The sequence below is a fragment of the Phaseolus vulgaris genome, chromosome 10 (genome assembly GCF_051622355.1).
Source record: "Phaseolus vulgaris cultivar YP4 chromosome 10, ASM5162235v1, whole genome shotgun sequence".
Lineage (NCBI taxonomy): Eukaryota > Viridiplantae > Streptophyta > Magnoliopsida > Fabales > Fabaceae > Phaseolus > Phaseolus vulgaris.
This window is the reverse complement of record NC_143507.1, coordinates 5,844,283-5,869,442: the sequence shown is the minus strand read 5'-3', so window position 1 is coordinate 5,869,442 and position 25,160 is coordinate 5,844,283. Positions and strand designations below refer to the sequence as shown.

The 25,160-nt window shown below is 35.7% G+C and overlaps 1 protein-coding gene and 2 pseudogenes across 4 annotated transcripts; 2 read left to right on the top strand and 1 right to left on the bottom strand.

Annotated features, from left to right (window-relative positions):
* Nucleotides 1-5,548: 5,548 nt before the first annotated feature.
* On the bottom strand, nt 5,549-7,910 carry LOC137819182 (uncharacterized; annotated as a pseudogene).
* LOC137819899 (small nucleolar RNA R71) lies at nt 7,247-7,352 on the top strand (annotated as a pseudogene).
* A 9,699-nt stretch (nt 7,911-17,609) lies between the features above and the next one.
* Nucleotides 17,610-21,448, top strand: LOC137819496 (disease resistance protein Roq1). 4 transcript variants are annotated; one of them, XM_090296664.1, is made up of 5 exons: nt 17,629-18,218; nt 18,316-19,416; nt 19,488-19,692; nt 19,803-20,528; nt 20,947-21,448. In XM_090296664.1, the coding sequence occupies exons 1-5, from the start codon at nt 17,713-17,715 to the stop codon at nt 21,394-21,396; spliced, it is 2,988 nt and encodes a 995-aa protein (XP_090152790.1). In that variant the 5' UTR covers nt 17,629-17,712; the 3' UTR covers nt 21,397-21,448. The 4 variants fall into 4 exon arrangements, 2 of the variants coding, with proteins under 2 accessions (XP_090152790.1, XP_090152789.1); XM_090296663.1 differs by having other exon boundaries at nt 18,316-19,439; nt 19,517-19,692; XR_016516375.1 differs by lacking the exon at nt 20,947-21,448 and having other exon boundaries at nt 17,610-18,218; nt 18,316-19,357; nt 19,441-19,692; nt 19,803-20,195.
* The last annotated feature ends 3,712 nt before the right edge of the window (nt 21,449-25,160 follow it).

Here is a 25,160-nt window from a genome sequence, read left to right as displayed (position 1 = left end):
GGTAATCTAAAGGTATTTGGATGTAAGTGTTATATTTTTGAATAATGGTAAAGAAAATCTTGGAAAATTTGATGAGAAAGCAGACAATGATATTTTTCTTGGTTACTCTTTATCTAGTCATGATTATAGGGTTTATAATAAAATACTCATGACTGTAGAGGAATCTATACATGTTGTATTTGATGAAACTAACCCTACAGAACAAAGTTTCTTGAGGAATTGTGCTAAAGAAGATGAGCAGAACATCTTTCTAAAGAATCTAGAAACCTGTCTAGAAAAACAACCGATTGATATTCTGCAATAGGATGAGCTACCCAAGGAATGAAGGATTCCAAGAGACCTCTCTGTGGAAAACATAATTGGACAAATTCATAAGGAAGTTTCTACACGAAAAACCATAGCAAACTACTGCAGCATGGCCTTCATCTCTCAAGTTGAACCCAAATAAGTTGATGAAGCTCTCAAGGATGAGAATTGGACTGCTGTTATGCATGAGGAGCTAAACCAATTTGTCAGGAATGATGTGTGGCTCCTAGTTCCCAAAATAGATCAGATGAACATCATTGGAACAAAGTGGGTGTTCAGAAACAAGGTAGATGAATCAGGGTGGTAACAAGGAACAAAGCAAGACTTGTTGCAAAAGGGTACAATCAGGAAGAAGGGATAAACTATGACGAGACCTTTGCACTAGTAGCCAGATTGGAAGCTGTAAGGTTACTGCTAGCCTTTGCTTGCATGAATGGGTTCAAATTGTAACAAATGGATGTGAAGAGTGCCTTCCTTAACGAAGTTATCAATGAAGAGGTCTTTGTCTCACAACCACCCGGGTTTGTAGAGTCATCAACATCTCAAGCATGTATACAAGCTGAAAAAGGTCTTGTATATGGTCTTAAGAAAGCTCCAAGGCAATGGTATGAGAGGTTAAGTAATTTCCTCTTGTCTCATGACTATGAAAGAGGGAAGGTTGACAAAACTCTCTTTATCAAAAAATCAAATTTCTTCCATTATTTTAGTCTATGTTGATGACATTATTTTTGGTGCTATTAATGATAACTTCTGTAAAGAATTTGTGACAGCTATGCAAGGAGAACTTGAAATGTCAATGATGGGAGAGTTGTCCTTTTTCTTGGGACTGCAGGTCCAATAATCAAAGGATGGCATCTTTCTAAGTCAATCCAAGTATTGCAAGGAAATCCTCAAAAAGTTTGAAATGGAGCAGTGTAAAGAGGCAACTACACCAATGTCCACAAGCTGCTACATGGATGCTGATGCAGTTGGAATTGTAGTAGATCAATCCAAATATAGGGATTTTATTGGCTCTTTGCTCTACCTTACAGTCAGCATACCAGATATTATGTTTGCAGTATGCCTTTGTGCTAGATTTCAGTCCAATCCGAAAGAATCACACCTTAAAGCTGCCAAAAGAATTATGAAGTATCTAAAAGGCATATCCACTATTGGGTTATTGTTGATCTTTCTCGGCAAGTGTACCGAATCAACTGTAATATAGTACTCTTTAAAGTACGAATGTCGAACCCACAGAGAACAATTCTAATTAAGATGTTCTGTTTTAAAACTCATTAAGTATAGAAAATAATTTTGAGACTTTGTTCATAACCAAATTAAAGATTTCACAAGAACTCAAAGATTTAGGGTTTGATTTTGGATGTAACAAAACCAACTTATCAAATATAGAGAAAGATACTTGGGATTGAATTGCGTTTATCTCAATCATCTGTATTTTGAATAATACAATATATAATACTCAAAACTATTTATTCTTGATGCTTAATTTAAAGTCATTCATCTTGATTCCTCACAGATGAAATTCATAAGATAATTTCTCAAACACTGATTCCTCAGATATTTAACAAATCATCCAGCTTTAGGAACAGAATTATAATGCAATCAATAACCTGGAATCTATTCCTAGCATTACAAGTTATCAAGTATTTTCGTTTATTTCAGATCCTTAAAGGTACTTTCCAGTTAAATTTAAGGATCAAAATCAAGACTCTATTGATCAGACAGAATCAAGCAATAAGCATAAAACGAAAATACCAAGAACAAGTAGAAAAGAGAATTTTATATATATATCACCAAGAATACATTTGATCAAGATAAATTACATTCAATCCCAAGTTAGAAAGAACTTAGCCACTCATGACAGCTCCTCCAATCTTCATTCTTGATCTGGATTGCATAAGAAGGGCTGATCTGAGCAAGTTCTTTTCCTAAGAACAGAGGTTTCTTCTCTTTCTCTCACTAGTCTCTTTCTAAAAAACCTAATCTGTTTTCCACCGCTCGTTTTGAGTTATGTTTTAGAATTTATATAATCAACTTTAGCTCAAGCTAGCCCGTTTTAGCTTGAGCTAGATCTTTCGGTGCATTTTTAGCTTGAGCTAGCGATTCTAGCCTGAGCTAGATCAGTACTGCACCTTTAATCAGCTCTGGACAGTTTTAGCTTGAGCTAGCAATTCTAGCCTGGGCTAGAATTCTACTGCACCTTTAATCAATTCTGGACAATTTTAGCTTGAGCTAAATCCTCTAGCTTGAGCTAAATCTTCTTGTGATCCAATTAAGTTTTTACATTTTTTTTTCTTTCAAAGCCAGCTTGAATAATTCTTTCAATGCTTCATATTCATCTGCAATTTACACAAAAATTGAGATTAAATTTCTTCATTTGTTTCTTGGTTCAAAAAATATATAATCAGATTCAATAATTCTCAGATTAGGGTAATTTTCTTACATTAAGCAACAATTAAGTTCCAAAGTGTTCAATTTTCTCAATCATAAAAACTACACATTGGCACTTATCAAATTCCCCCTAACCTAGAATCTTACTTGTCCTCAAGCAAAGTAATTGAATCCCAAAAAATATGAATTCATTCTTCCCCAAAATCCTTAGAAATCAAATCTATAGTTTAATATCAGAACAACTTCATGGAAAGAGCACAAGATAATTCAACAAAAAATTATGGTGTTTCCTATCAATTCAAACCAAGACAGGATAAGAATGTATTCAATTTCCAAGGTAAACAATTGTTACTCTTCATTGAGAATCAAACTAAAGAATTTCTCTCTTCATTCCTCACTGGTGAGTGTTTTCCCTTTTTTTTTTCACTGAATTCCAAGTTAATTTAAGGTTGCCCTTCATTTCCAGTTGATTACAAACACTTTCACAAACATAGAGCTTGAGGTCTTTTCAGGTTGTAATGAGGCTGGGTTATAAAGAAAATTTGGTTTTTCCAGGATAACAAAATGCACAGTTAACAAAAGATTAGCATATTTGCAATTCACTTTCTAATTGTGTTATCCATTATCCCTTCCATAAGATTCATTCACATTGCTTATTTTTATATTCTTGTAATCCCCTTTGTTTTTCTTTTTCTCTTTTTTTTTCTTTTTTTTTTTAGAAAAGAGAATGAGAATTTGGATAATTTTGTCATTTCCTTTTTTTTTCTTTTTCTCTTTTTTTTTCATTCTCAAAATCCCAACAGCCACACCAAACCCAATTCTTTTAATTATAGAAATTTGAATTGCACCTATGCTCTCCTTTTGTTAGCATACCACAAGGTAGGACAATATATGTATATCAGAAGCTAGGGTGCAATAAAACAAATTTGGCTCAAAAAGGGTTATTTTTCTGCACATTTCATCATATATTGCAAAGGTTAGCTGTTTGGTTCTGAGTTTTCTCACCTCCACTCTATTAAACATGCCTCAATCATCTCCATATTTGATTTTGTGATGCAAATTGACTAGAAAATTAGGCAACCTCAATTAACTCTTCACTACTGAAAGTCTCTCAAACTGTTTAAAGGTTTCACACTCTCACTTGGTTGGCTAATTTCAATTCCTCATTTGTTTTCAGTCATTGCTTTCAACTATTTACCTTGTTCCAACTTTTACACATTAATATCCTTTCTCAATTTGAGTGATGGTTCCAACCACAAATTCTTTTTCAAATTAAGTCCCTGATCAATCCATTTGGTTGTTCTAATTTAGAACTATGGTTTGATTTCTTTTTCCAAAAAAATTATACCATCATCTATCTATATACAAGATTTCACTTCACAAAATATGCAAACATCAACCATTATACTAACTTAAGCTTGTCATCAACAAAATCTAAAGTAAGAATTATGAAACCAAACTACTAAAGTCAACTTACTAAATTAAACTGAAAGTAAAGTTAAACAAAAAGATAAAACCAGTTTTCTGTTCATTGTGCATGAGAAGTATCAATCTCCTTTTATGACTTTGTTCCGCTCCGTGCCAACATCATCATTCTGAACTTGGTTTGGATCTTCATCTTCTGCTGCTCCAGATGGTCCAGCTGCCATTTCTGGTGTACCTTCAACTCTAGTCCCAACTCCAAATTCTCTTGCCTCCCCTGAAAAACTGTGCATGTCCCTAGGCCAAGATAGCTAATCATGAAATTCAGTGCGTGTCAACGACGGATTATTTAATACCAGTTGTGGATTTGGTGTGACTCATTTTTCTGCATATGTAAGAATAAACATTTCTCAAACCAAAGTGTTCTATTTGATTGACATTTTAACAAACACTTGGTATGCATGATGTAGAATGACATTGAATGAGTAATTTTTGTTTTGGTATTTAATCCATGGAAACCGTACTTAACTTTGATTATCCCATTCCACAATCCTATTTTACATCAAGACATTGAAATTTCAAAAAGATTGAATCTTTCAATTTAAAAAACGAAACTGTGAAATGGAAATAGAAACACGCATGTCTGGACTGTGAAATGGAAATGACAATGAAAATGATTATGGAGATGAGTAATTACTTACCTTGATAATGGCAATGTAGATGAAATGTTTGTTTGAGAATGATTATGTAGTTGGAAGCTTTGGGATTTTTTTAGAACAGAGGGTGCTTCTGAAATTGAGTTAGGTTGCAGGGTTTTCAAAATGTGATTTTTATAAAATGCTGCAGTTTTTTTTTTTTTTTTTAGAAATCTCACTAGCTTAGGCTAGAGCTTCTTAGCTCAGGCTAAAATTGGGCAGAGAGCAACAAATTTGCTCTAGCTCAAGCTAGCTCGTTTTAGCTTAAGCTAAAGTTTGGCAGAGAGCAACAAAGTTTTCTAGCTCAAGCTAGCTCTTTTTAGCTTAAGCTAAAATTTGGCAGAGAGCAACAGAGTTTTCTAGCTCAAGCTAGCTCATTTTAGCTTAAGCGAAAGCTGCATAACAAATTTTTTTCTTCTTTTTCTGCATAACTAGCTTAGGCTAAAAGTTCTAGCTTAAGCTAAAATTACCCTGCAATGAAATTTTCTTGAAAATTTTCATTTTGTCTTTGCCAAAAGTTTCAAACCTTTCTAAGCCTTCTTCCATCCATTCATTTCACCTAACATTTCAAACCTACATGACCATTTCACATATCAAACTGGTTTTAAAGACATCAAATATTAAAACATACTACTAAATCAAAACAAAAATTAAAGACACATTTCAAAACAAAAATTAAAGACACATTTCAGAACAAAACACTGGGTTGCCTCCCAGCAAGCGCTCGTTTAACGTCATATAGCTTGACGCCTGATTAACATCATTGAAGGTTCAACAACATTCATATCCACTCTGAAACACTCTTTATGATCATTTGAATATTTCTTTGCTTCAAAAACATTAAAGCTTACTTTGTCATCTAGAACACAAACCTTCAATTTTCCTTTGTTTACATCAATTATAACTTTGGCAGTTTTCATGAATGGTCTTCCCAATATCAAAGGTACTTCAACATCTTCTTCAATATCCATTACAACAAAATCTACTGGGAATAGAAATTTATCTACCTTTACCAATAAATCTTCAACTATTCCATGTGGATATTTGATTGATCTATCAGCCAACTGCAAAGTCATTCTTGCTGGTTTCACTTCTACATCTCCAATTTTCTTCAGCATTGATAAAGGCATCAAATTAATACTAGCTCCAAGATCCAATAATGCCTTTCTAACAGTTAGATTTCCTATGGTAACTGGCAAAGTGAAACTCCCAGGATCTCTGGATTTCTGTGGTAATGATTTTTGGATTATAGCACTGCATCCAGCTTCCAATTCAACTATTTCCTGGTCATTGAACTTTCTTTTCTTTGTCAATAATTCCTTCATGAATTTAGCATATGTAGGCATCTGCTTTAAAACTTCAGTAAAAGGAATGTTAATTTGCAATCTTTTGAGAATATTCATAAATCTTGCAAATTGCCTTTCTTTGCATTTCTTTGTAGGAGCATGTGGATAAGGTACATCTTTTATAGGAACACTCCTCTCTTGTTTTTCATTTTTTTCTATTTTCTCATCAATATCTACAACATCTTCCTTATTTCTTCTTTCTTCTCCCTCACACTCAATCTATTCTTTTTCACTCTCTTTATCTTTTAAAACCTCCTCCCCAACAACTAAGTTTTTCCCAATTCCTTTTCCTATAACTATCCCACTTCTGGTAGTGATAGAATTGCAATGCTCCTTGGGATTGGTTTGTGTATTGGCTGAAAATTGACTTCCTTGATTATCAGCTAACTGTTTAGCCAACTGCCCCACCTGTGTTTCTAAATTCCTTATTGATGCTTCAGTATTTTTTTGATTGAATAGAGAGGCTTGCATGAACTTCTCAAAAGTATCTTCCAATTTTTATGTTCTCTCATGAATGGAAGGATAATGTGGTTACTGTTGATAAGGAATTGGAGCTTGTCTGTTGGATGATCCAGCCTCTTGCTTCCACCCAAATCCTTGATTTGGATTGTTCCTCCATCCTTGAGTCATGTTATTTGGATAATTATATGCAAAGCCACCTTGCCTTCCTTGATTATTCATATAGTGAACCTCTTCCTCTGATGGATTTTGGTAAGAGCATTGGCCATTGAGATGATCTCCCCCACAAAAATCACACTTCAAAGCTTGATTCTGAATTGAAGGAGAATTTACTGCATGTAATTGTTGAGGCAGTTTTGACATTTGCTTGGTTAATGCCTCAATTTGCTGAGTCAAAATCTTGTTTTGTGCTAAAATTGCATCTAAAGTACTAAGATCCAGCACCCCTTTCTTTTGCACTGAATATCTATCATGTTGAGCTTGGTAATCTGTTGAGGCTAAGGCATCAATGATTCTTGTAGCTTGTTCTGCATCAACACTCATCATTGTTCTGCTGCAGCATCCAAGATCATTTTAGTATCAGGCCTCAAACCATTGTGGAATATGTTCAACTGAGCAATATCCCCAAAGCCATGATTAGGACATCTTCTTAACATCACTTTAAAGCGTTCCCAAGCTTCACAAAAAGGTTCTTCTGGCCCTTGCCCGAATATAGAGATATCAAACTTAGCCTTGATATACCGAGAGAGTGGGAAGAATCTGTGTAGGAATTTCTCTTCTACATCATTCCAGCTACTTAGACTCTGGTTTGGATGCGACTTTAACCATTCTTTTGCTTTGCCTGCAAGTGAGAAAGGAAATAGACGCAGATAAACAGATTCAATATCATTTTCCTCGAAGCCCATGGTCCCAACCAACTCATAGAATGTGGATAGATGAGTATAAGGGTCTTCATGATCCATTCCAGTGAATTGATGAGTGCTGATTAAGCTAAGAAAAGCTGGCTTCATTTCTAATGATTTGGTGGCAGGAGGTATGGCTATGCTGGAGAAATGCCTTGGTCCTTGTTGCATAGCATAGTCTCCCAATGTCCTTCTACGTGGATTTTGTCTATTTTCAGCCATTTGGAACTCTGTTTGATTGTGTGAGTTGAGAGTGTTGGAAGATTCTCCTTTTGCTTGTCCTTGCTTCTTCTTTTCTTTTCTCTTCTTGTCTGATTTTTTCTAGCTGTCTTCTCAATTTCTGGATCAAATTCCAATTGATCTTCAGGAACCTGTCCTCTCAATAACATGTATCTAAGACAACTTAAGCAAGGATTAGCACAGGATAAAAGAATAAGATATAAACCAATGTATATTCACAAAGAAAACAGAATATTCACAATACTCAATGAGTTATACTTCAGAAATTCTTAAAAGAAATTGTTCCCCGGCAACGGCGCCAAAACTTGTTGATCTTTCTCGGCAAGTGTACCGAATCAACTGTAATATAGTACTCTTTAAAGTACGAATGTCGAACCCACAGGGAACAATTCTAATTAAGATGTTCTGTTTTAAAACTCATTAAGTATAGAAAATAATTTTGAGACTTTGCTCATAACCAAATTAAAGATTTCACAAGAACTCAAAGATTTAGGGTTTGATTCTGGATGTAACAAAACCAACTTATCAAATATAGAGAAAGATACTTGGGATTGAATTGCGTTTATCTCAATCATCTGTATTTTGAATAATACAATATATAATACTCAAAACTATTTATTCTTGATGCTTAATTTAAAGTCATTCATCTTGATTCCTCACAGATGAAATTCATAAGATAATTTCTCAAACACTGATTCCTCAGATATTTAACAAATCATCCAGCTTTAGGAACAGAATTATAATGCAATCAATAACCTGGAATCTATTCCTAGCATTACAAGTTATCAAGTATTTTCGTTTATTTCAGATCCTTAAAGGTACTTTCCAGTTAAATTTAAGGATCAAAATCAAGACTTTATTGATCAGACAGAATCAAGCAATAAGCATAAAACGAAAATACCAAGAACAAGTAGAAAAGAGAATTTTATATATATATCACCAAGAATACATTTGATCAAGATAAATTACATTCAATCCCAAGTTAGAAAGAACTTAGCCACTCATGACAGCTCCTCCAATCTTCATTCTTGATCTGGATTGCATAAGAAGGGCTTATTTGAGCAAGTTCTTTTCCTAAGAACAGAGGTTTCTTCTCTTTCTCTCACTAGTCTCTTTCTAAAAAACCTAATCTGTTTTCCACCGCTCGTTTTGAGTTATGTTTCAGAATTTATATAATCAATTTTAGCTCAAGCTAGCCCGTTTTAGCTTGAGCTAGATCTTTCGGTGCATTTTTAGCTTGAGCTAGCGATTCTAGCCTGAGCTAGATCAGTACTGCACCTTTAATCAGCTCTGGACAGTTTTAGCTTGAGCTAGCAATTCTAGCCTGGGCTAGAATTCTACTGCACCTTTAATCAATTCTGGATAGTTTTAGCTTGAGCTAAATCCTCTAGCTTGAGCTAAATCTTCTTGTGATCCAATTAAGTTTTTACTTTTTTTTTTCTTTCAAAGCCAGCTTGAATAATTCTTTCAATGCTTCATATTCATCTGCAATTTACACAAAAATTGAGATTAAATTTCTTCATTTGTTTCTTGGTTCAAAAAATATATAATCAGATTCAATAATTCTCAGATTAGGGTAATTTTCTTACATTAAGCAACAATTAAGTTCCAAAGTGTTCAATTTTCTCAATCATAAAAACTACACATTGGCACTTATCAGTTATGGTATCCCTCTCATTCTCCTGTACATTTAGTTGGATACTCTGATTCGAATTTTGCAGGATGCAAACTAGATAGGAAAAGCACAAGTGGAACTTGTCTTGGCTCCAGCCTTATCTCTTGGCATAGCAAGAAGCAAGCCTGCGTAACACTCTTCACTACTTAAGTAACATACTGATAGCTGCCGTTTTGCTGTCAAATTAATATGAATCTAGCGTAGACTTGTCTAACACTAGAGAGATGATAGTATAATTGTGGTCAGATGACCCCAAGTCGTCTCCCAACGAATCCAATAGTGATTCAGTTAACCGAATTCAAAATCTATCTACAAGTAATGAAAAGTTAGTAATAACAATAATAATAAAAAGGGGGTTAAGATAGTTATGCAGAAAATATAAAAGAGATTGAAATAGAAAATAAAAAGAAATTGATCCCTAAGTTCTTCCACCATTGAATTCTTCACAGGTTCTCTAAAGATTAATCTTTTCTCAATCCTCCAACAGAGTTAAACCAGATTGAACATGCGCCAATCTAATTCAACTGAAACTCACCAGTAAAACATGCGTCTACTGGTTTAATCAATACTCACTTTGTTCCATGCGTATACTCCATGGGAATGCTTACCTCCTCTCTCTTGAATCATGCGCCCATGAAATTAATTAGAACGATGTGAACTAACTAAGAAACCAAAGTTTAAGACAAGGAAGACTCTCAATCATGCGTTCAAGTACAACCTCTCACAAAATCTAGTTTTCCAGGAGATTAGACAATAAAAACAACTGCTATAGAGAATTAAAAATCGAAACTTTTATTGAACAAAACCTCATAACTCAATGGGAAATTACAAAGGAATCAACCAAAAAGGTTTAGCCTTCCATGCGGAGGCAAAACAAAAGAATTACTAAGAAGAAAATAAACTAAGAAAACCCTATGAAACTCTCTCTTTTCTCCTTGATGCTTGTGTTCTTTTATAGGCTTTTCTGCTCCAAGGATCTTGGGAAAATATTGCAGTTTAGATTTTGTAAACAATTTCCACTTTCCATAATTCTTTTTATTATTGCAGAAGATTTGCTTCCAATTCTGTTTCTGGGATCTTGTAGCTTTTATTTTCTCTTTCTTCTCCTCAGAATTTGTTTTCTGTTTTGATTCAAAGAAGCAACTTGGACTTTTGCATGTTTGGCCCATTCATAAAGGTAGATGCTTTAGATCATTTACCCTAAAAACACAAAATTACCAAAGATAATAGTTAAGGCCCAAATAAACCCAATTATATTAATATTAATTAAAAAAATGGATTTATTTATTATTATAGTCCAATAATCTATGATTAATGCTATTGTGGGTTAATAAATATATTTTCATCACATACATTGTTGTAGGAATCTGTTGTGCTCAGATTTTGTGGATTAAACAACAGCTTGAAGACTTTAGATTAAAAGTCAGCAAAGTACCCCTACTATGTGACAACACAAGTGCCATCAATCTCACAAAAAATCAAGTTCAGCACTCTAGGACAAAACATATTGAGATCTGACACAATTTCATTAGAGATCATGTGAGTAATGGAGACTGTGAGGTGAAGTTCAGTGCAACGGAAAGGCAATTGGAAGATTTTTTTTACTAAACTTTTGTCAAAGGACAAGTTTTTCTTTCTCAGAAATGAGTTAGGAATTCTTGACTTACAAACTCTATTTTAAGTGTTATTTTTATCTCTCCTTTAAGTCTATTTGTGAAGAAAAATAGGGGGAGAAGTTTTTGTGGTTTGTATGTTTGTATTGTGTGCTTAAATTTTGTTTTAACTTGGTTTATATGTTGCTTACTTTGATTAAAACTACTGCATAAACCTCTGTTGCATAAAATTCTGATTTGCACCTCTCTTTAACTATCTTTTCACACTGATTTTGTTTCCCTTATGGAAATCACTAAGTGAAAAATGGTTCTTTGGTGTTGATGAAATCTGGAAGGGATTACCTCTTGTATTTGAAAATTTTGTGTTTAGCAGATATTGTCAAACTCAAACAGAACATCCCAAGAAAACCAAGGATTTCTCTTCATCAAATAGGGGGAGATTGTTGAACATGAAGCTTTGATGTCTCCAAATCTATGAAGTTTGCTTGAGGACTAGGTTGTTGCTTGTGGGCATGGGTTTTGGGTAGATTAGAATTTTTCAATCCACTCTTAACTTGATCCAAAACTAAATCAATCATGATCTATAAAGAAGAAGTGTTTTTCAAAGCAAGTGAAAAAACAACTTGTTGATTTGTCGTTTCAATCGGTTGTTTTACACTTGGTAGTTTTGGAAAGCATTTGAAAAACTTGAAATTGGTTGACCTCACAATCAAAGCCATTTTCATCGATTGATTCACACTTTCAATCGATTGATTTTTTGAAAACATAACAAAATTGGTTAAATCTGTTAACAAATCGAAGAAGAGAGTATTATAAATCAATGGCTATTGCATCATGCACATAAAAGTCGTTAGGTAGGTATTCTGAAGGAAACCCTTGCAAACTGATCCATTTCCGTTTCTTAGAATGGTCCTCAAAATCTGCAAAAAGTGTTAGCAGTCCTGATGGGTCTCTTTCTAAAGGATTACGTTCAAAGAAATGTCTTTCGGTGGGCAATCTCTGAATGACTTTTTTATCCGGTGATGAAAAGAGCTAAGAAAAACAATTGTATTGCACATGAGAAATCAACCACTTCCAAAAGAAGTTTCAAAACTATAAATTAAGAATGTTCTTACAGTACTATATGACAATGCATGTTTTAGATCCTCATCCAGTCTCAGTCGACTTTTCTTTCCAGATTCCTTTCTTGAAATTTCACGAATAATTTCTCTTCCCATTTCTCGTCGTAAATGATGCATTCCAAATTTTTTGTTTTCTTTCACTTTTATGAGGTTACGCTTTATGAAAACTCTTATTCAACTATCAGGGTCTACTCCACAACCATTTAGGATCTTGGTAACATAGGCTCTGCTTTTACCATCAAAGAAACAAAACACATCAAGGAATAAATCTTTTTCTATTTGATTACGTAAATCGTCGAAGCTTATTGTTCTTGCTAGTTGACTTTGTCGTCGGTTGACTCTGGTGACAAGCTCTAGCTCGGGTCTGTCTCTTCTGGAATTTGTTCTACGTCGTGTTATACTGGAACACGACTCCATTGAAATAAAGAGAATCCTACCTGTTGATTAAACTCCGACGATCAAGTCAGTAAAGGGCTTACTCAAATTTAAGAAGTATTCAGTTTTAGTCTTAGAAACAACGTACCTTTACTTGGGGTCTCAAGCTCCTTTTATAGCTTATCTTTTGTAACATTTTTCTCTCACAAGAATCTAATCTCAACTAAAAGCGTAATCACTAGGAAAACATTCTGTTTAGGGGCGCCCTCTCAAGGTACTGCAATAGAAGGAAATCTTATCTCTAAGAAGTGCATAAAATAATAACAGAACAATCACCTGCTAGCAGGGCACCAACTCATGCACCAACATCAAGGGAATATTTCTCTTAGGTGGAAACCTTACTCATGGTGCAACGTTATCTTTTGTCATGTATGCAACTTAACTACTATGTGCCCTAGAACATACATACTTAAGTTAAAAGAAACACTTACTTGATTTAGGCATCACATGTACTACATGTACCCCTAGGTTCAAAAATACCCTTTATTAGTGGCTGTATAAAATATTAAATTATGCCCCAACGGGTTTACCAACTAAACATGGCCCAATCACATGGCCCACTTTACTGGCCCAACAACCGAGTTGACCTGCCTGTGTCATGCACCAAGATCTGACCACAAAGTACTGAGCCTCGAGCGCTTTGTCCAGTACATAAGGCCTCCAGGCTTGAGCTGAGCTTGCCTAAGCAAAGAGACTATTCGCGTGCTCTGGCGGTTTACGTGTCAGTCTCGCAACGGACAGGTGTGGCACAGCGCACGAAGCATTTCTGAGGTGACATCCCACCACACACCTAATCCTAGACGCACACTTGGCATCCTCATCAACGATGGAAAGGTGTTGTCACTTGCCATTTCAAAACCCTCCTACCATTCACTGTTTCATTTCCCTATTGGTTGCAAACCCTTCACGCCTTTCTCATTTTCACTACGTCTCCTTCACAAACCTAGGAAACTTCCTCGTCCTTAATCGCTCCCTGAAACAAGGTACTTCCTTTCGTTCAAATCATTACTCTGTATTTGCATCATTATCTGTTTGAAACATTTGTTACGATCATATTGCCTAATTTGGGTCTGTTCTGAATTTATTCTTTCCTGCTTATGCTTATCACTATTTCTACTAGTTATATTGCTTTGCTTGAATCTAAAAGGCATCGTTGCATGTGGTTTGCCTTGCCTGAATGTGTGTTTGTATTTGCTTGTGTTTGTATTTTTAGATACTCTTGCAATGGATTACAAAGCTCTATACCCCTGGGCACCCTAGAACCTATTAGAAGAAGTTTCCATATATACCTCTCGTGACCAAATAGTGGCCCTTAGGAAAAACAAGTGCCAAAATAAGTTCCATTTTGGCAGAGAAAACGATATAGCCCTTAGGTTAGTCCCATGTAGAGAAGATGAACCCATATGTTGTGAAGAGTCATCGGACCCTGAGGGTCCCTTTTGCTACTTCTATGCCACCTTATTCAAAAGAATCCTTCTTCGCCTTCCCCTGTTCAACTTTGAGAAAGTGCTCCTTACCGAGATCAATGTTTCCCTTGCCTAGATACATCCAAATAGTTGGGCTTTTGTTTGGGGTTTCTCCATTCTTTGCACGCAGTTTGGCCTTTTACCATCTGTGGAAGTCTTTATGTATTTCTTTGAGGCCAAACACCTACGCTGCCAACTCTGGGTCTCTTTCAATGGGGTGGTTGAGAGAGCATTGCTATCGCTTTTCCAACAATCCTATAAGGGATTTAAAGGCAAATTCTTGAAGGTACGATGCAATAAGAGGGATCAAACTCTCCTGGATGGGTTTCCTCTGTATTGGACCAAAAAGTCACGCTTCCAAGGTGTTCGACACCTGGAAGACATGCCCCAGTGTGACCTGGAGGTCTGTCAGTTCCTCTCAAGCTTAAAGGTGGTCTTCGACACTGCCACTCTCATAAGCAAAGAGTTCTCCGCAGAGGGGGCTAAGCTTACATCAGTACTTTTCATTCTCTACTCTTGATGGTGTTAACTTTAATATTGTTGCTAATTTACTCTTACCCTCTTTCGTAGATAGCATGTTGGCCCGGATTGACAAGAAGGATCTGGCAGAGAGGGCCAAGAGCATGAGGGCGGCTGCCCAGGCGCCCCAAAATCTCTTACTTAAAGCTCCTGCTATAATAGTTCCAACCTTTACTGAGGACAACGAGGAGACCTTCTCTAGGCCAATCTTCAAAAGGAGAAGGAAAACAACAGCTGCTCCTACCGAGCACTCCGAATCAAATGGGTGCGCTCCTTCCAACCATGCCCCTCCGCCAAGCCCAACCCCGCCACGCGACATGATAGTGGTGCGAGAAGATAAGGGCACGAGCTTCCAAGAAGAGGGGATATGGGACCAAGGCCTGGACGTCCCCTCCTTTCTCGAGAAGGCTCTCCTGCCCAACAAGGCGAAGGAGAATCTTATACGCCTCGAGGAGGACCGTGTTGTTTAAGAGACCATGAGACAACTGAGGCAAGCTCTTGTTGCAAGCTGTTTGGTTGTCACTAAGCTGAAAGATTGGAGAGGATCAGCTGACAAGAAGTCTCAGGAGGCTGCTAAGCTCCATCAATGAGTGGAGAACCTTTAAGGAGAACTTCAACAAGAGACGGCGAAACTCCAAGAGGAACTCCAACAGTCAAAACACTAGGCAACAGGAAGCAGAGGCCCTCCTGACTGAGAAATCCAAGGAGGCCTTAGGCTTATTTGAGGAGAGAGCAAAGCTCTTGGCTGAGGTGGAGAGGCTCAAGGAGATGAACTGACGCGGAAAAATGAGGAGGTGGCTAAAGAGAAAGAGGCCTTCACCAACGACGCTACGTACTATCCTGTGGGCTTTGAGGACGCTGTTGCACAAGCCTCAGGTGTTTATCATGAGATGGACTTCTCTAAGCTTGGTCTGGGCAAGACCGTGGTTGATGGGCAATTCATGGAAGAGTAGCACCCTTCGTGTAACTCATAACATTTGAAGCAGTTGAAACAATCTAACTTATGAACTATTTTTATTTATTGTGTATGCTGATTACAACAAAAACAAAATATATCACTCAAACATACTACAATGCATATCTTACTTTTGCAATCAATCTAAATTACATTTTTCCTTATAATTACAAAACATGTTATAAATTTTCTATAATTAGTCCTTATAATTTTGACTATTTCTAAAGTGTAAAATACAATTTTAAACATCTTATAATATTCAAAATTACACAAACATTAATTTCAAGATTTGAAATTTAAACAACTAAATAACACATTTAATTTAACAAAAATTTCAATATCAACGATAGCCAACAACAATCTAATGGAAACATTCATATATTATCATGATTGAGATCCTAAAAACAACCAGAGTTTCAATTTCAATAGTAAAATGAAAATGTAAAGAACTAACATTAATGACAAATATTCACCACAAATGCTCCAATGCAATAGAGAAACGTCTGCTGCCACAAATGAGATATAAAGACGGAAGTAGAAATTAGAGATGACCAACAACAAGTGCAGACTCGTGTCATTTTTTTTATCAGCAATGAATTAATTAAAAAATAACACTTTAAGAGTGTCTTAACCCGTATACAAAGAACTCCTAATAAAGCTACCTACAAATATATGCAGATTAAGAGACACACCACTTGCAGATTAAGAGACACACCACTTAGTTCCAAAAAAGCTATGTAAGGAGCCTTCCCTGCCCTTAGAATCCCAAAACCAGGTTCAAACCAACAAACAAAACCTACTACTACATAGAGGCATAACTTGCTACCTGCACTCTAGGGACCACCAAGCAAGCCACTAACGCTCTACACTCTACACCACAAAGCAATACAGCAACTTCTCAGGCACCTGGCTCGGTCCTAAGAAAACTGGACCTGCTGCAGGTTCAGCAGATGAGAAAACAGTTGCTACACCTTGATCAAAACCGTCAACAAGATAAAGTTGCGTAACACACTAAACAAAGGAAAAAATAGAGGAAAAAACATGTGTGTTTGGTTGTGATGGACCACATGTAGACTCGCGTTGTAGTCGCCTTCGCCAGAGAAGAAGAGGGATTCATGTGCGTTCAAAATGCAAGGAAGAAGATGCATTGTGTTCTTATTTAAACAACTTTATGTCAGACAGTTAAGAGTCTGACGTAAATATACGAATATTTACACGAGACCCTAGAACATCTGAACATGAACATGTTTGAAATATTTACGAAAATATTACCATATTTTTTTACGTAGGAGTTCAACATAAAAAAAGTTGACTTAATTGACTTACTTTACATGAGTGTGTATGAGGTTTCCAAGAAAGTACTTACCCTATTCCATGTTTGGAGACCCAATTTAAGTTGTTTGGATTAAAATGAAATACTTTTGAAACCCTCCTCATATGCGAGAAATGGCTTTTAAGGTGAAGAGAGTGGTATCAAGAATGGATTTTTCACTAAGGATATAAGGATACAATTTTATAGTGTAAAAAGTGTAATAAATACAATTATATTAAATTTATCACTTTCATTATTTTTTTACAATCTGTATTGTAAATAAAAGAGAAAATTACATGTATTTTTTTCCCAAGTTATAGGCGAACATTTCCTCTAATATTAAAACATTTTTTCTAATAAAATGACACTATAAGTTCTGTAATTTTCGAACAGACATTCATTTAACTAATATTTTTAATAAATCTTATATTTTAATAAAGAGACACACAATTCCTTTACTTGTTTATAAAAAATGACCTGTCGTAATTTTTTTCAAATTATATTAATTTATACTTCTTTTATTTTGTTACAATGATTTATGTTAACGAGGTGAATGGGTAATGTAAACAAAGATGCTTGTGTTATATTTTAAAACTTAAAAAAATGGACGCATAATATAAAAAAAAAGGAATATATTGGAGAAAATTTCATAGGAATTAGTATATTATTTATTTTTTCAGTGATTCAAAGTTGGCGTGCGTTGGTCTAACTTTTTAAAAGGCTAAAGTAAAAGGGGTTCTGTGATATTATTTGACTAAAAAAAATGTATTATTCATCTTTGGGGTCCTTAACGGTTATGTCTATGCATATTATTTGACTGTGTTGCATCATTGATTTCTCTTCTGCTAACAGTTCATGACTTCATCAATTCCTTCCATGAAATTGGCCTCTTCAACATCCAAAATCTCACCGATGTATGATGTGCTCATCAACTTCAATGGAGAAGACATCCAAAGGAAATTTGTCTCTCATCTAGATTCTGTCCTCTCTACTGTTGGCTTCACCACTTTCCTTCACCACCCTAATGCACTCAACCCAATTCACATCGAACAACCTATTCTCAATCTCTCTCGTGTAGCAATTGTTGTTTTCACCAAAACCTATTCTCAATCTGCTTGGTGTCTTCAACAGCTTCAACAAATCATTAGATGGCAAGAAACTTATTGTCGAAATGTTCTGCCAGTTTATTACGAAATTGAGCCATCTGATGTACGTCTTCAGAAGGGTGATTTTGGAAAAGCCTTCAAAGAAACTGCACACCAAACATTTTCAGGACAACAACTGGAACATGCCATGTCCAAATGGAGCCACGCACTCACCAAAGCTGCAAATTTCTTTGGATGGGATGAGAGCAATTACAGGTAAATCACTCACTCAGTGACCATAATTTTTAAGCTTCTCATTTAATTTTGGTAATACATGACATGACTTATTCCATAATTGCTATTGAACTTGAAGGAGTGATGCTGAACTAGTGGACAAAATTGTTAAGACCGTTCTTAATTTACCACTATTGTCTGCCACTAAATTTCCAGTTGGCTTACAATCGCACATGGAGGATCTGATTCGAGCTATCAAAAATAAATCCACGGAAGTTTGTTGGATAGCTATATGTGGAGAGGAAGGATCTGGTAAAACCACCCTTGCTACAGCTATCTACCATCAAATTCACGGTACATTCACGGAGAAAAGTTTCATTGAAGATATTGGACAAGTTAGCAGAATAAGAGGGAATCTTGGTTTACTAGAACAAATCCTTTCAGATGTCCTAAAAGCAAAGGTAGAGATAGGTACCTTTGAGATGCGAAGGCGTATGATTCGGGAAAGACTTTCTGGGAAAAGGGTGCTCATTGTACTTGACGATATGCCTACGTTTCATGCGACATTACTATGGAAATGCAGTCATTGGTTCAGAGGAGGAAGTGTAATAATCATTACAACAGCATCTAAAAACCTACCGATGCTATATCGAACTGATTCTGTTTTTCAGGTAGAGCTAATAATGAACACAGATGAGTCCCTTGAGCTTCTTAGTTGGCACGCATTTAGAGAAGCAAAACCAAAAGAAGATTATCTTTTCCTCGCAGAAAGAGTAGTTGCTTATTGTGGAGGACTACCTCTAGCTCTTGAAGTCATTGGAAGTTATTTATATCAAAGGACGAAAAAAGAATGGAATAGAGTACTCTTAAAACTAAAGAAAATTCCCGAGTTTATTAAATTTGATCAGATATTGAAAATAAGCTTTGACGGTTTATGCAATCAAATGGAAAAAGATTTATTCCTTGATCTATGTTGTTCCTTTGTTGGTAAAGGCAGAGCCTGTGTTACGAAGATCCTAAACGGCTGTGGAATAGACGCTGATAGTGGAATAAGAGTTTTGATTGAGCGTAGTCTCATACGAGTTAATAAGAACAACAAATTAGGAATGCATCCGTTGCTACGAGAAATGGGAAGAAATATTATTGGTGAAATTATTGATGAGGATATGAAGCATGCAACTGTAAGAACATTCTTAATCTATGGTTTTGAAACTTCTTTTGGAAGTGGTTGCTTTCTTATGTGGAATATATTTGTTTCTCTTAGCTCTTTTCATCACCGGGGACAAGATTCATTTAGGGATGGTCTTCCAGAAGTGATTCTCCTCTTGTAGGTGTAAGAGACTCATCAAGACTTCAGAAACTGGTTGCAGATTCAGAATACCTTTCTGCGAAATTGAGATGGATCAGTTTGCGAGGGTTTTCTTCAGAATACCTACCTAACGACTTTTATCTGCATGATGCAACAGTGATTGATTTAAAACACAGTCTTCTTCGATTCGTTTGGAAAGAACCCCAGGTTTTTATTACTTGTCATTTTATTTTAAAATTATTATTTGTTTCCAATTATAACTATTTCGTTTTTTCATTTTCTTCACTAATATTTTATCAAAAACTTTTTTCTTGAAGGTTTTGACGTGGCTAAAAGTCCTTAATCTTAGTCACTCCAAGCACTTGATAGAAACCCCTGACTTTTCGAGACTACCAAGTCTTGAACAGCTCATTCTCAAAGATTGTCCAAGATTGCGTGAAATACACTCTTCTATTGCATGTCTCTGCAATCTTATACTGCTAAATTTGAAGGATTGTACAAGTCTAAGCAATCTTCCCAGAGAGATATATAAGCTGAAATGCTTAAAAACTCTGATTCTATCTGGTTGTTCGATGATTGCCTTAATGGAAAAAGATATAGTGCTAATAAAATCCTTCATAACTATAATTGCTGAAAATAGATTTATGAAACAATTGCCTTTTACAATTGTAAGCCCAAAAAGCATTGGATATATATCCTTGAGTGGGTGTGAGGTATTGTCACATAATCTTTTTCCGTCTATCATTCGGTCTCGGATGTCACCAACAATGAATCCCCTATCTTATATTCATTCCTTCATGCATATGGAAGATAATAGTTGGGATGATATTGCACCCTTGCTTAGCAGCCTCGCAAATCTTCGAAGTGTTTTGGTGCAATGTGACGCCGAGTTTCAACTATCTGAGCAATTAAAAACCGTACTGGTTGAATATGGTGAAAATATTATAGAATCAGTACCTTCAAAGCATCACCTCAGGTATTCTCTGACTGGTGTTGGAAGATACAATGAATTCTTCAATACTGTGCGAAATAGCATACCTAAGGTTCTTCTCTAGCTTTCCCTTTTGTATTACCTTCAACATCATTTTAGGTATTATTTGAGAGAACAGAAAATAATCCTAATCAAGTATAGAGTAAAAACTAAAATACTGAACTTTTAGCTATCTTCCCTTCACTATCATGTAAAAGTATCTTATTTTAATAATCAACTAACCAAGTGATTAGGCTTATACTAAGTACTACCAAATTGATTTCCATTTCTTGCTTTACTAGCTTCATGATTGCTTTATTCCCAATGATCGTAGAAATATAAACTAAGAGAGACAAAAAACAGAAAGGAATTCTAAAACCCTAAAGACATGATAGTGATATATACACAACAAAACTATTAACCAGATCTGTTTTAATCATGTATAACATTTTTGTTTAACTAAAGATGTCCTTGTTTATCACATGATACAGGTATTTGCAAGCAGTGAGTTATGTGATGCTTATCTCCCAGGTGACAATGATCCTTATTGGTTGGCCCATATGGGTGAGGGACATTCTGTTTCTTTCACTGTGCCTCAAGATCGTGTGGTGAAGGGAATGGCTTTGTGTGTGGTTTATTTATCAACCTCCGAAATCATTGAACCTGAACTTAGTACTGTCTTAATTGTTAATTACACGAAGTGCACATGCCAGATACACAACCATGGCACACTAATTTCCTTTAATGATGATGATTGGCCTGGCATAATGTCAAATTTAGGATCAGAAGACAAGGTGGAGATTTTTGTGAGTTTTGGTAATGGATTGGTAGTCAAGAAAACAGCTGTCTATCTAATATGTAGTGAATCAAATGACTTAGAAAAGGAGCCTGTGCCAAAGAAAAATTCCTTTATTACATTTATAAAGAAAATTGTAATGTGAGAACAGCCGGATCCCTTGAGTTATGGAATGAATCCTGGTGTCCTTATTGCAATTCGTTTTTTCTGATCCTTTCCTTGTTTTTCTTTGGGTAGAGCTCATAGTTACGAGATTCATATTTATTTTACCCTGTTTCTTATTTATCACATTGTGCTTCCTTGGCTTTACTGGAGCTGTTTATTGGATTTGCTTTCTCGTTGTTACTTTTGTCAATTCTTTTCCCTTTTAGCATATAATATTTCATTCAGAAATTCTCGTAAAAAATATTGCATTATGAAATAAAGACAGCTGTGGTTCGATAATTTGTTATGTATTTGCCTTGCTATATGCTATGCAGTCTCTGTTTTTGTTTCAGCATAAGAAGCACCATAGCTTCATCCCTTTATTTAAGACTAAATTAAACAAAGTTTGATTTCATTTCTCGTTATTTAAAAATATTTCATTTACTTTTTCTTACATTTATAACGTTCTCCTTCATGTAGTTTGAGTCAATGCGACTTTTAGGCTTTGTTTTAATTGTAATACACCAACCATGTTTGTTTACTCAAAATGCTGGATATAGGACATAGTACACTTGCCAGACATTGTGTGCCAAAATAAATGGATCATATGGTTGGTATCTTGAACTCATTTCAGTATCCATAATATTATATTTAGGGTCCACTTCTGTATCTCTTCTTGATGGATCAAACCTGTATCGGTCGAGGTTGGACGATCCTATAACACCCGATATCAAATGCCGTCCAACCGACTAATGTAAATACACCAAGGTAAAAAGGAATACATCATAAATCAGGTAATTTCATTTTTATGATTATAAACATTAGATACAACCTATCATTGATAGAGTCCATTACATTTATATAAATAAGCACATTAGACAAAGCAAATATACTTTACTATTACAACATTAATAGCACCTAAGTACCGATTACTCACTTGAGAGTCGGAGAACCTTTTGCAAGTGCACTCTCGCCAAGAGCCAAAGCCCAAACGTGAGAAGAAGGAAAGGAATGAGAGCGTGACCGAGCGATAGGAATCAGTTGTCCATTCGTTAGCAGGTACAGTCTTAGCCCCTTACAAATACAAACGGCGCCTACTGTGGGGCCGAGAGAGTAGTATAAGTCACAAAAGCAAATGGTGTCAATAAGAAACATGACTAACGAGAGGATGACTGAAGCTGAGTAGGTGGTCTTGCTTTTATCCCTTAAAAAGGGAGATGGCCGAGATAATCTTCCAAAGGGAGAACGAAGAGATGAAGCGGCAGTTGGTCGTAGGTAACTCAAATGAGAAGCAACCAAGTGAGACTGAAGGTACTCAACAAAAGGAGAAACCAGAGGAACCGTCAACCACGACCCGTTTGACTAGGAACAAAAGCCAGAACAGTGAGTCGCAACTCAATCAATCTATTCACATGTCTGAAATTATGGATTGACCTAGGAGACACCCTTTTTCTAATTAGATCAAGGGGGCAGTGTTGACTTTCTACGGCAAGTGCACTGCGTTGTTAGAAATAATAATTGTCCTTAAGGATGGATATCGATCCCACAAGGAACAATGAATTATCGAGTACAATAATCGCTAAATATAAAACAGAACAATTAAAAAAAGTGTTGAAGTGATTGTGTTGGCAATGATCAATACGAAAAAAGACAAAGAATTAGTTGCTTTAAGTTGGAAAAATAGGGATTAGGTTTCATCTCTCTCACTCTCATGTATTTTATTGATTAGCATGTTAATACTAAGTTCTTTGATTGAAATTCATGCTCGTATAAAAGTCATTTATATCGATTCCTCGCATATAAAATCCTTAAGAATGTTCCCTAACTATCGATCCCTCGCATAAGAACAACTTAGAATCAAGCATAGATGTTAATGGAAATTAACATTTCAAGTCTATTCCTAGCACTCAAATATGTTAAGTATTATTTTTTAGGTCATAAACCTAAAAATACTTTCCGGTCAGATTTAAGATTCTCAATTTGTCACAAAAATTTAGAAACAAAACAATAATACCAATAATCAATAAAGAACTGAATATTATAATATAAATATCACCTCAATACATAAGAGTTCAAGCAGATTACTCCCAATCCCAAAGGGTAGAATTAGCCATGCATACTTCTAGCACCTTCCATTCTCTCAATTGGGTTACAATTCACTCTATGGTGTTTTCCTCTCAATTTGGTACACAAGGGTTGTGCCTCTAGCCCCCCTATTTAACCTAATTTACTAGGATTAGGTAACTTCCTGTGTCACGCTGATGGGCTAAGTGATAAAACATAAAAAAGGCCCAATCTGTCTGATGCATTTGCGCTCGAGCGAGGAATTCTTGCTTGAGCGAGAAAGACGTCGATTTCTGAAACAGTCTTGGAGCATTCTCGCTTGAGCGAGAATATCTCTCTATTCTGGGACCTTCCAAAATAGAAAACATACTCTACTAGAAAACATTAAAAAAGATGAGGATAACAGAGGCATAAATCAAGTTGTATGATGCCAAAATCAGGGGATTTTATGGAGAATGGGTGGACACACGAGGTTACACCGATCTCTACACTACGTACGGGGAGGGAAAGAATCTCAAGATAAGTATAGTTCAAGTCAATACCTTCTATAACATATTGTTAGGAAGACCATCTCTCAACCATTAGGGAGCCATAGTTTCAACACCACATTTGACCATGAAGTTCCCATTGACCTCTGGAGATATCATCATGGTGCATGTGGACTAGAAGGTGGTAAGTGAGCGTTATGCGGCTAGCTTAAAGGTAGAACCAACAAATGGAAAACAGTTTCAAACCCATTGCTCCAAGGAGGGAGCATATTGTCGCCTCTGTGAACCTTGATCCCCGGATGAATGACGTTCGCTTTGAACCAGCAGAAGACATCAAAGTTGTCCCATTACAATATGTCGAACACTCCACTAAGATGGGAACATCGTTGTCTACAAAAGATGTTAGCATTTAAGCCAAACACTAGTAAAGAATACTGATTTCTTGTCTGGACCGCATCGAACATGCCCGGGGTGAGCCCCGAAGGCATTAGACACAGGTTATCGGTGTACGAGGAAGCCTGACTAGTTGCCTAAAAAAAGGAAAATGGGTGAAAAAACATAATGCAGAGAAAGACGAGACCAACAAGCTGCTAAATGCAAGGTTCATCTTCAAATCAGAGTAATAGATGCAACCAAAATACATCTCCAAACAATAAGATCAAAAAATGGAGTTAACAATTGGAATACAAACTCAACAAAAATGAGATGAACAAATGACCTTAAAAAACTCGAATACCAAGTGATAAAATTGAGATCAATAAGTCACTATATCAGATGCAAACAATATAAATCTCAAAGAATAACATACAAAATTGGAGTTAAAATATGGATTACAAACTGAACAGAAATTAGATGAGAAAATCAAAATAAATCTCCAAAAATGACAAATATTACACTAATAACGTATTGCAGTTTTACACCATTAGGTGCGGAGGAAAAACGAAAACACGGTTTAAACACTACAAGAAAAAGGGTTTTAATGAAGGTTATATAGCGAAGGTTAATATAACCCTGGGAATTGATTTTATTAACAGAGGTTTTTTTCACTTCCGTTAAGTTCCAAGGTTTATTCTAAAATCTCAGTAAAATAACATTGGATAATAAGTAGTTCAACATTATTTGAATATTTCTTATCATTTATGATAGTTGGTTTATATAATTCCTAGTTTCTTTTGTTACGAGCTCATACTTCAAAAAACATGACTTATTTTGT

Excerpts from the sequence above, each read along its gene's own strand:
- LOC137819496 (XM_090296664.1), top strand. The coding sequence starts at position 17,713 with ATGACTTCATCAATTCCTTCCATGAAATTGGCCTCTTCAACATCCAAA. Across the intron at positions 19,693-19,802 it reads TCGTTTGGAAAGAACCCCAG|GTTTTGACGTGGCTAAAAGT; the intron begins GTTTTTATTACT and ends TTTTTCTTGAAG. Across the intron at positions 20,529-20,946 it reads TGCGAAATAGCATACCTAAG|GTATTTGCAAGCAGTGAGTT; the intron begins GTTCTTCTCTAG and ends CACATGATACAG.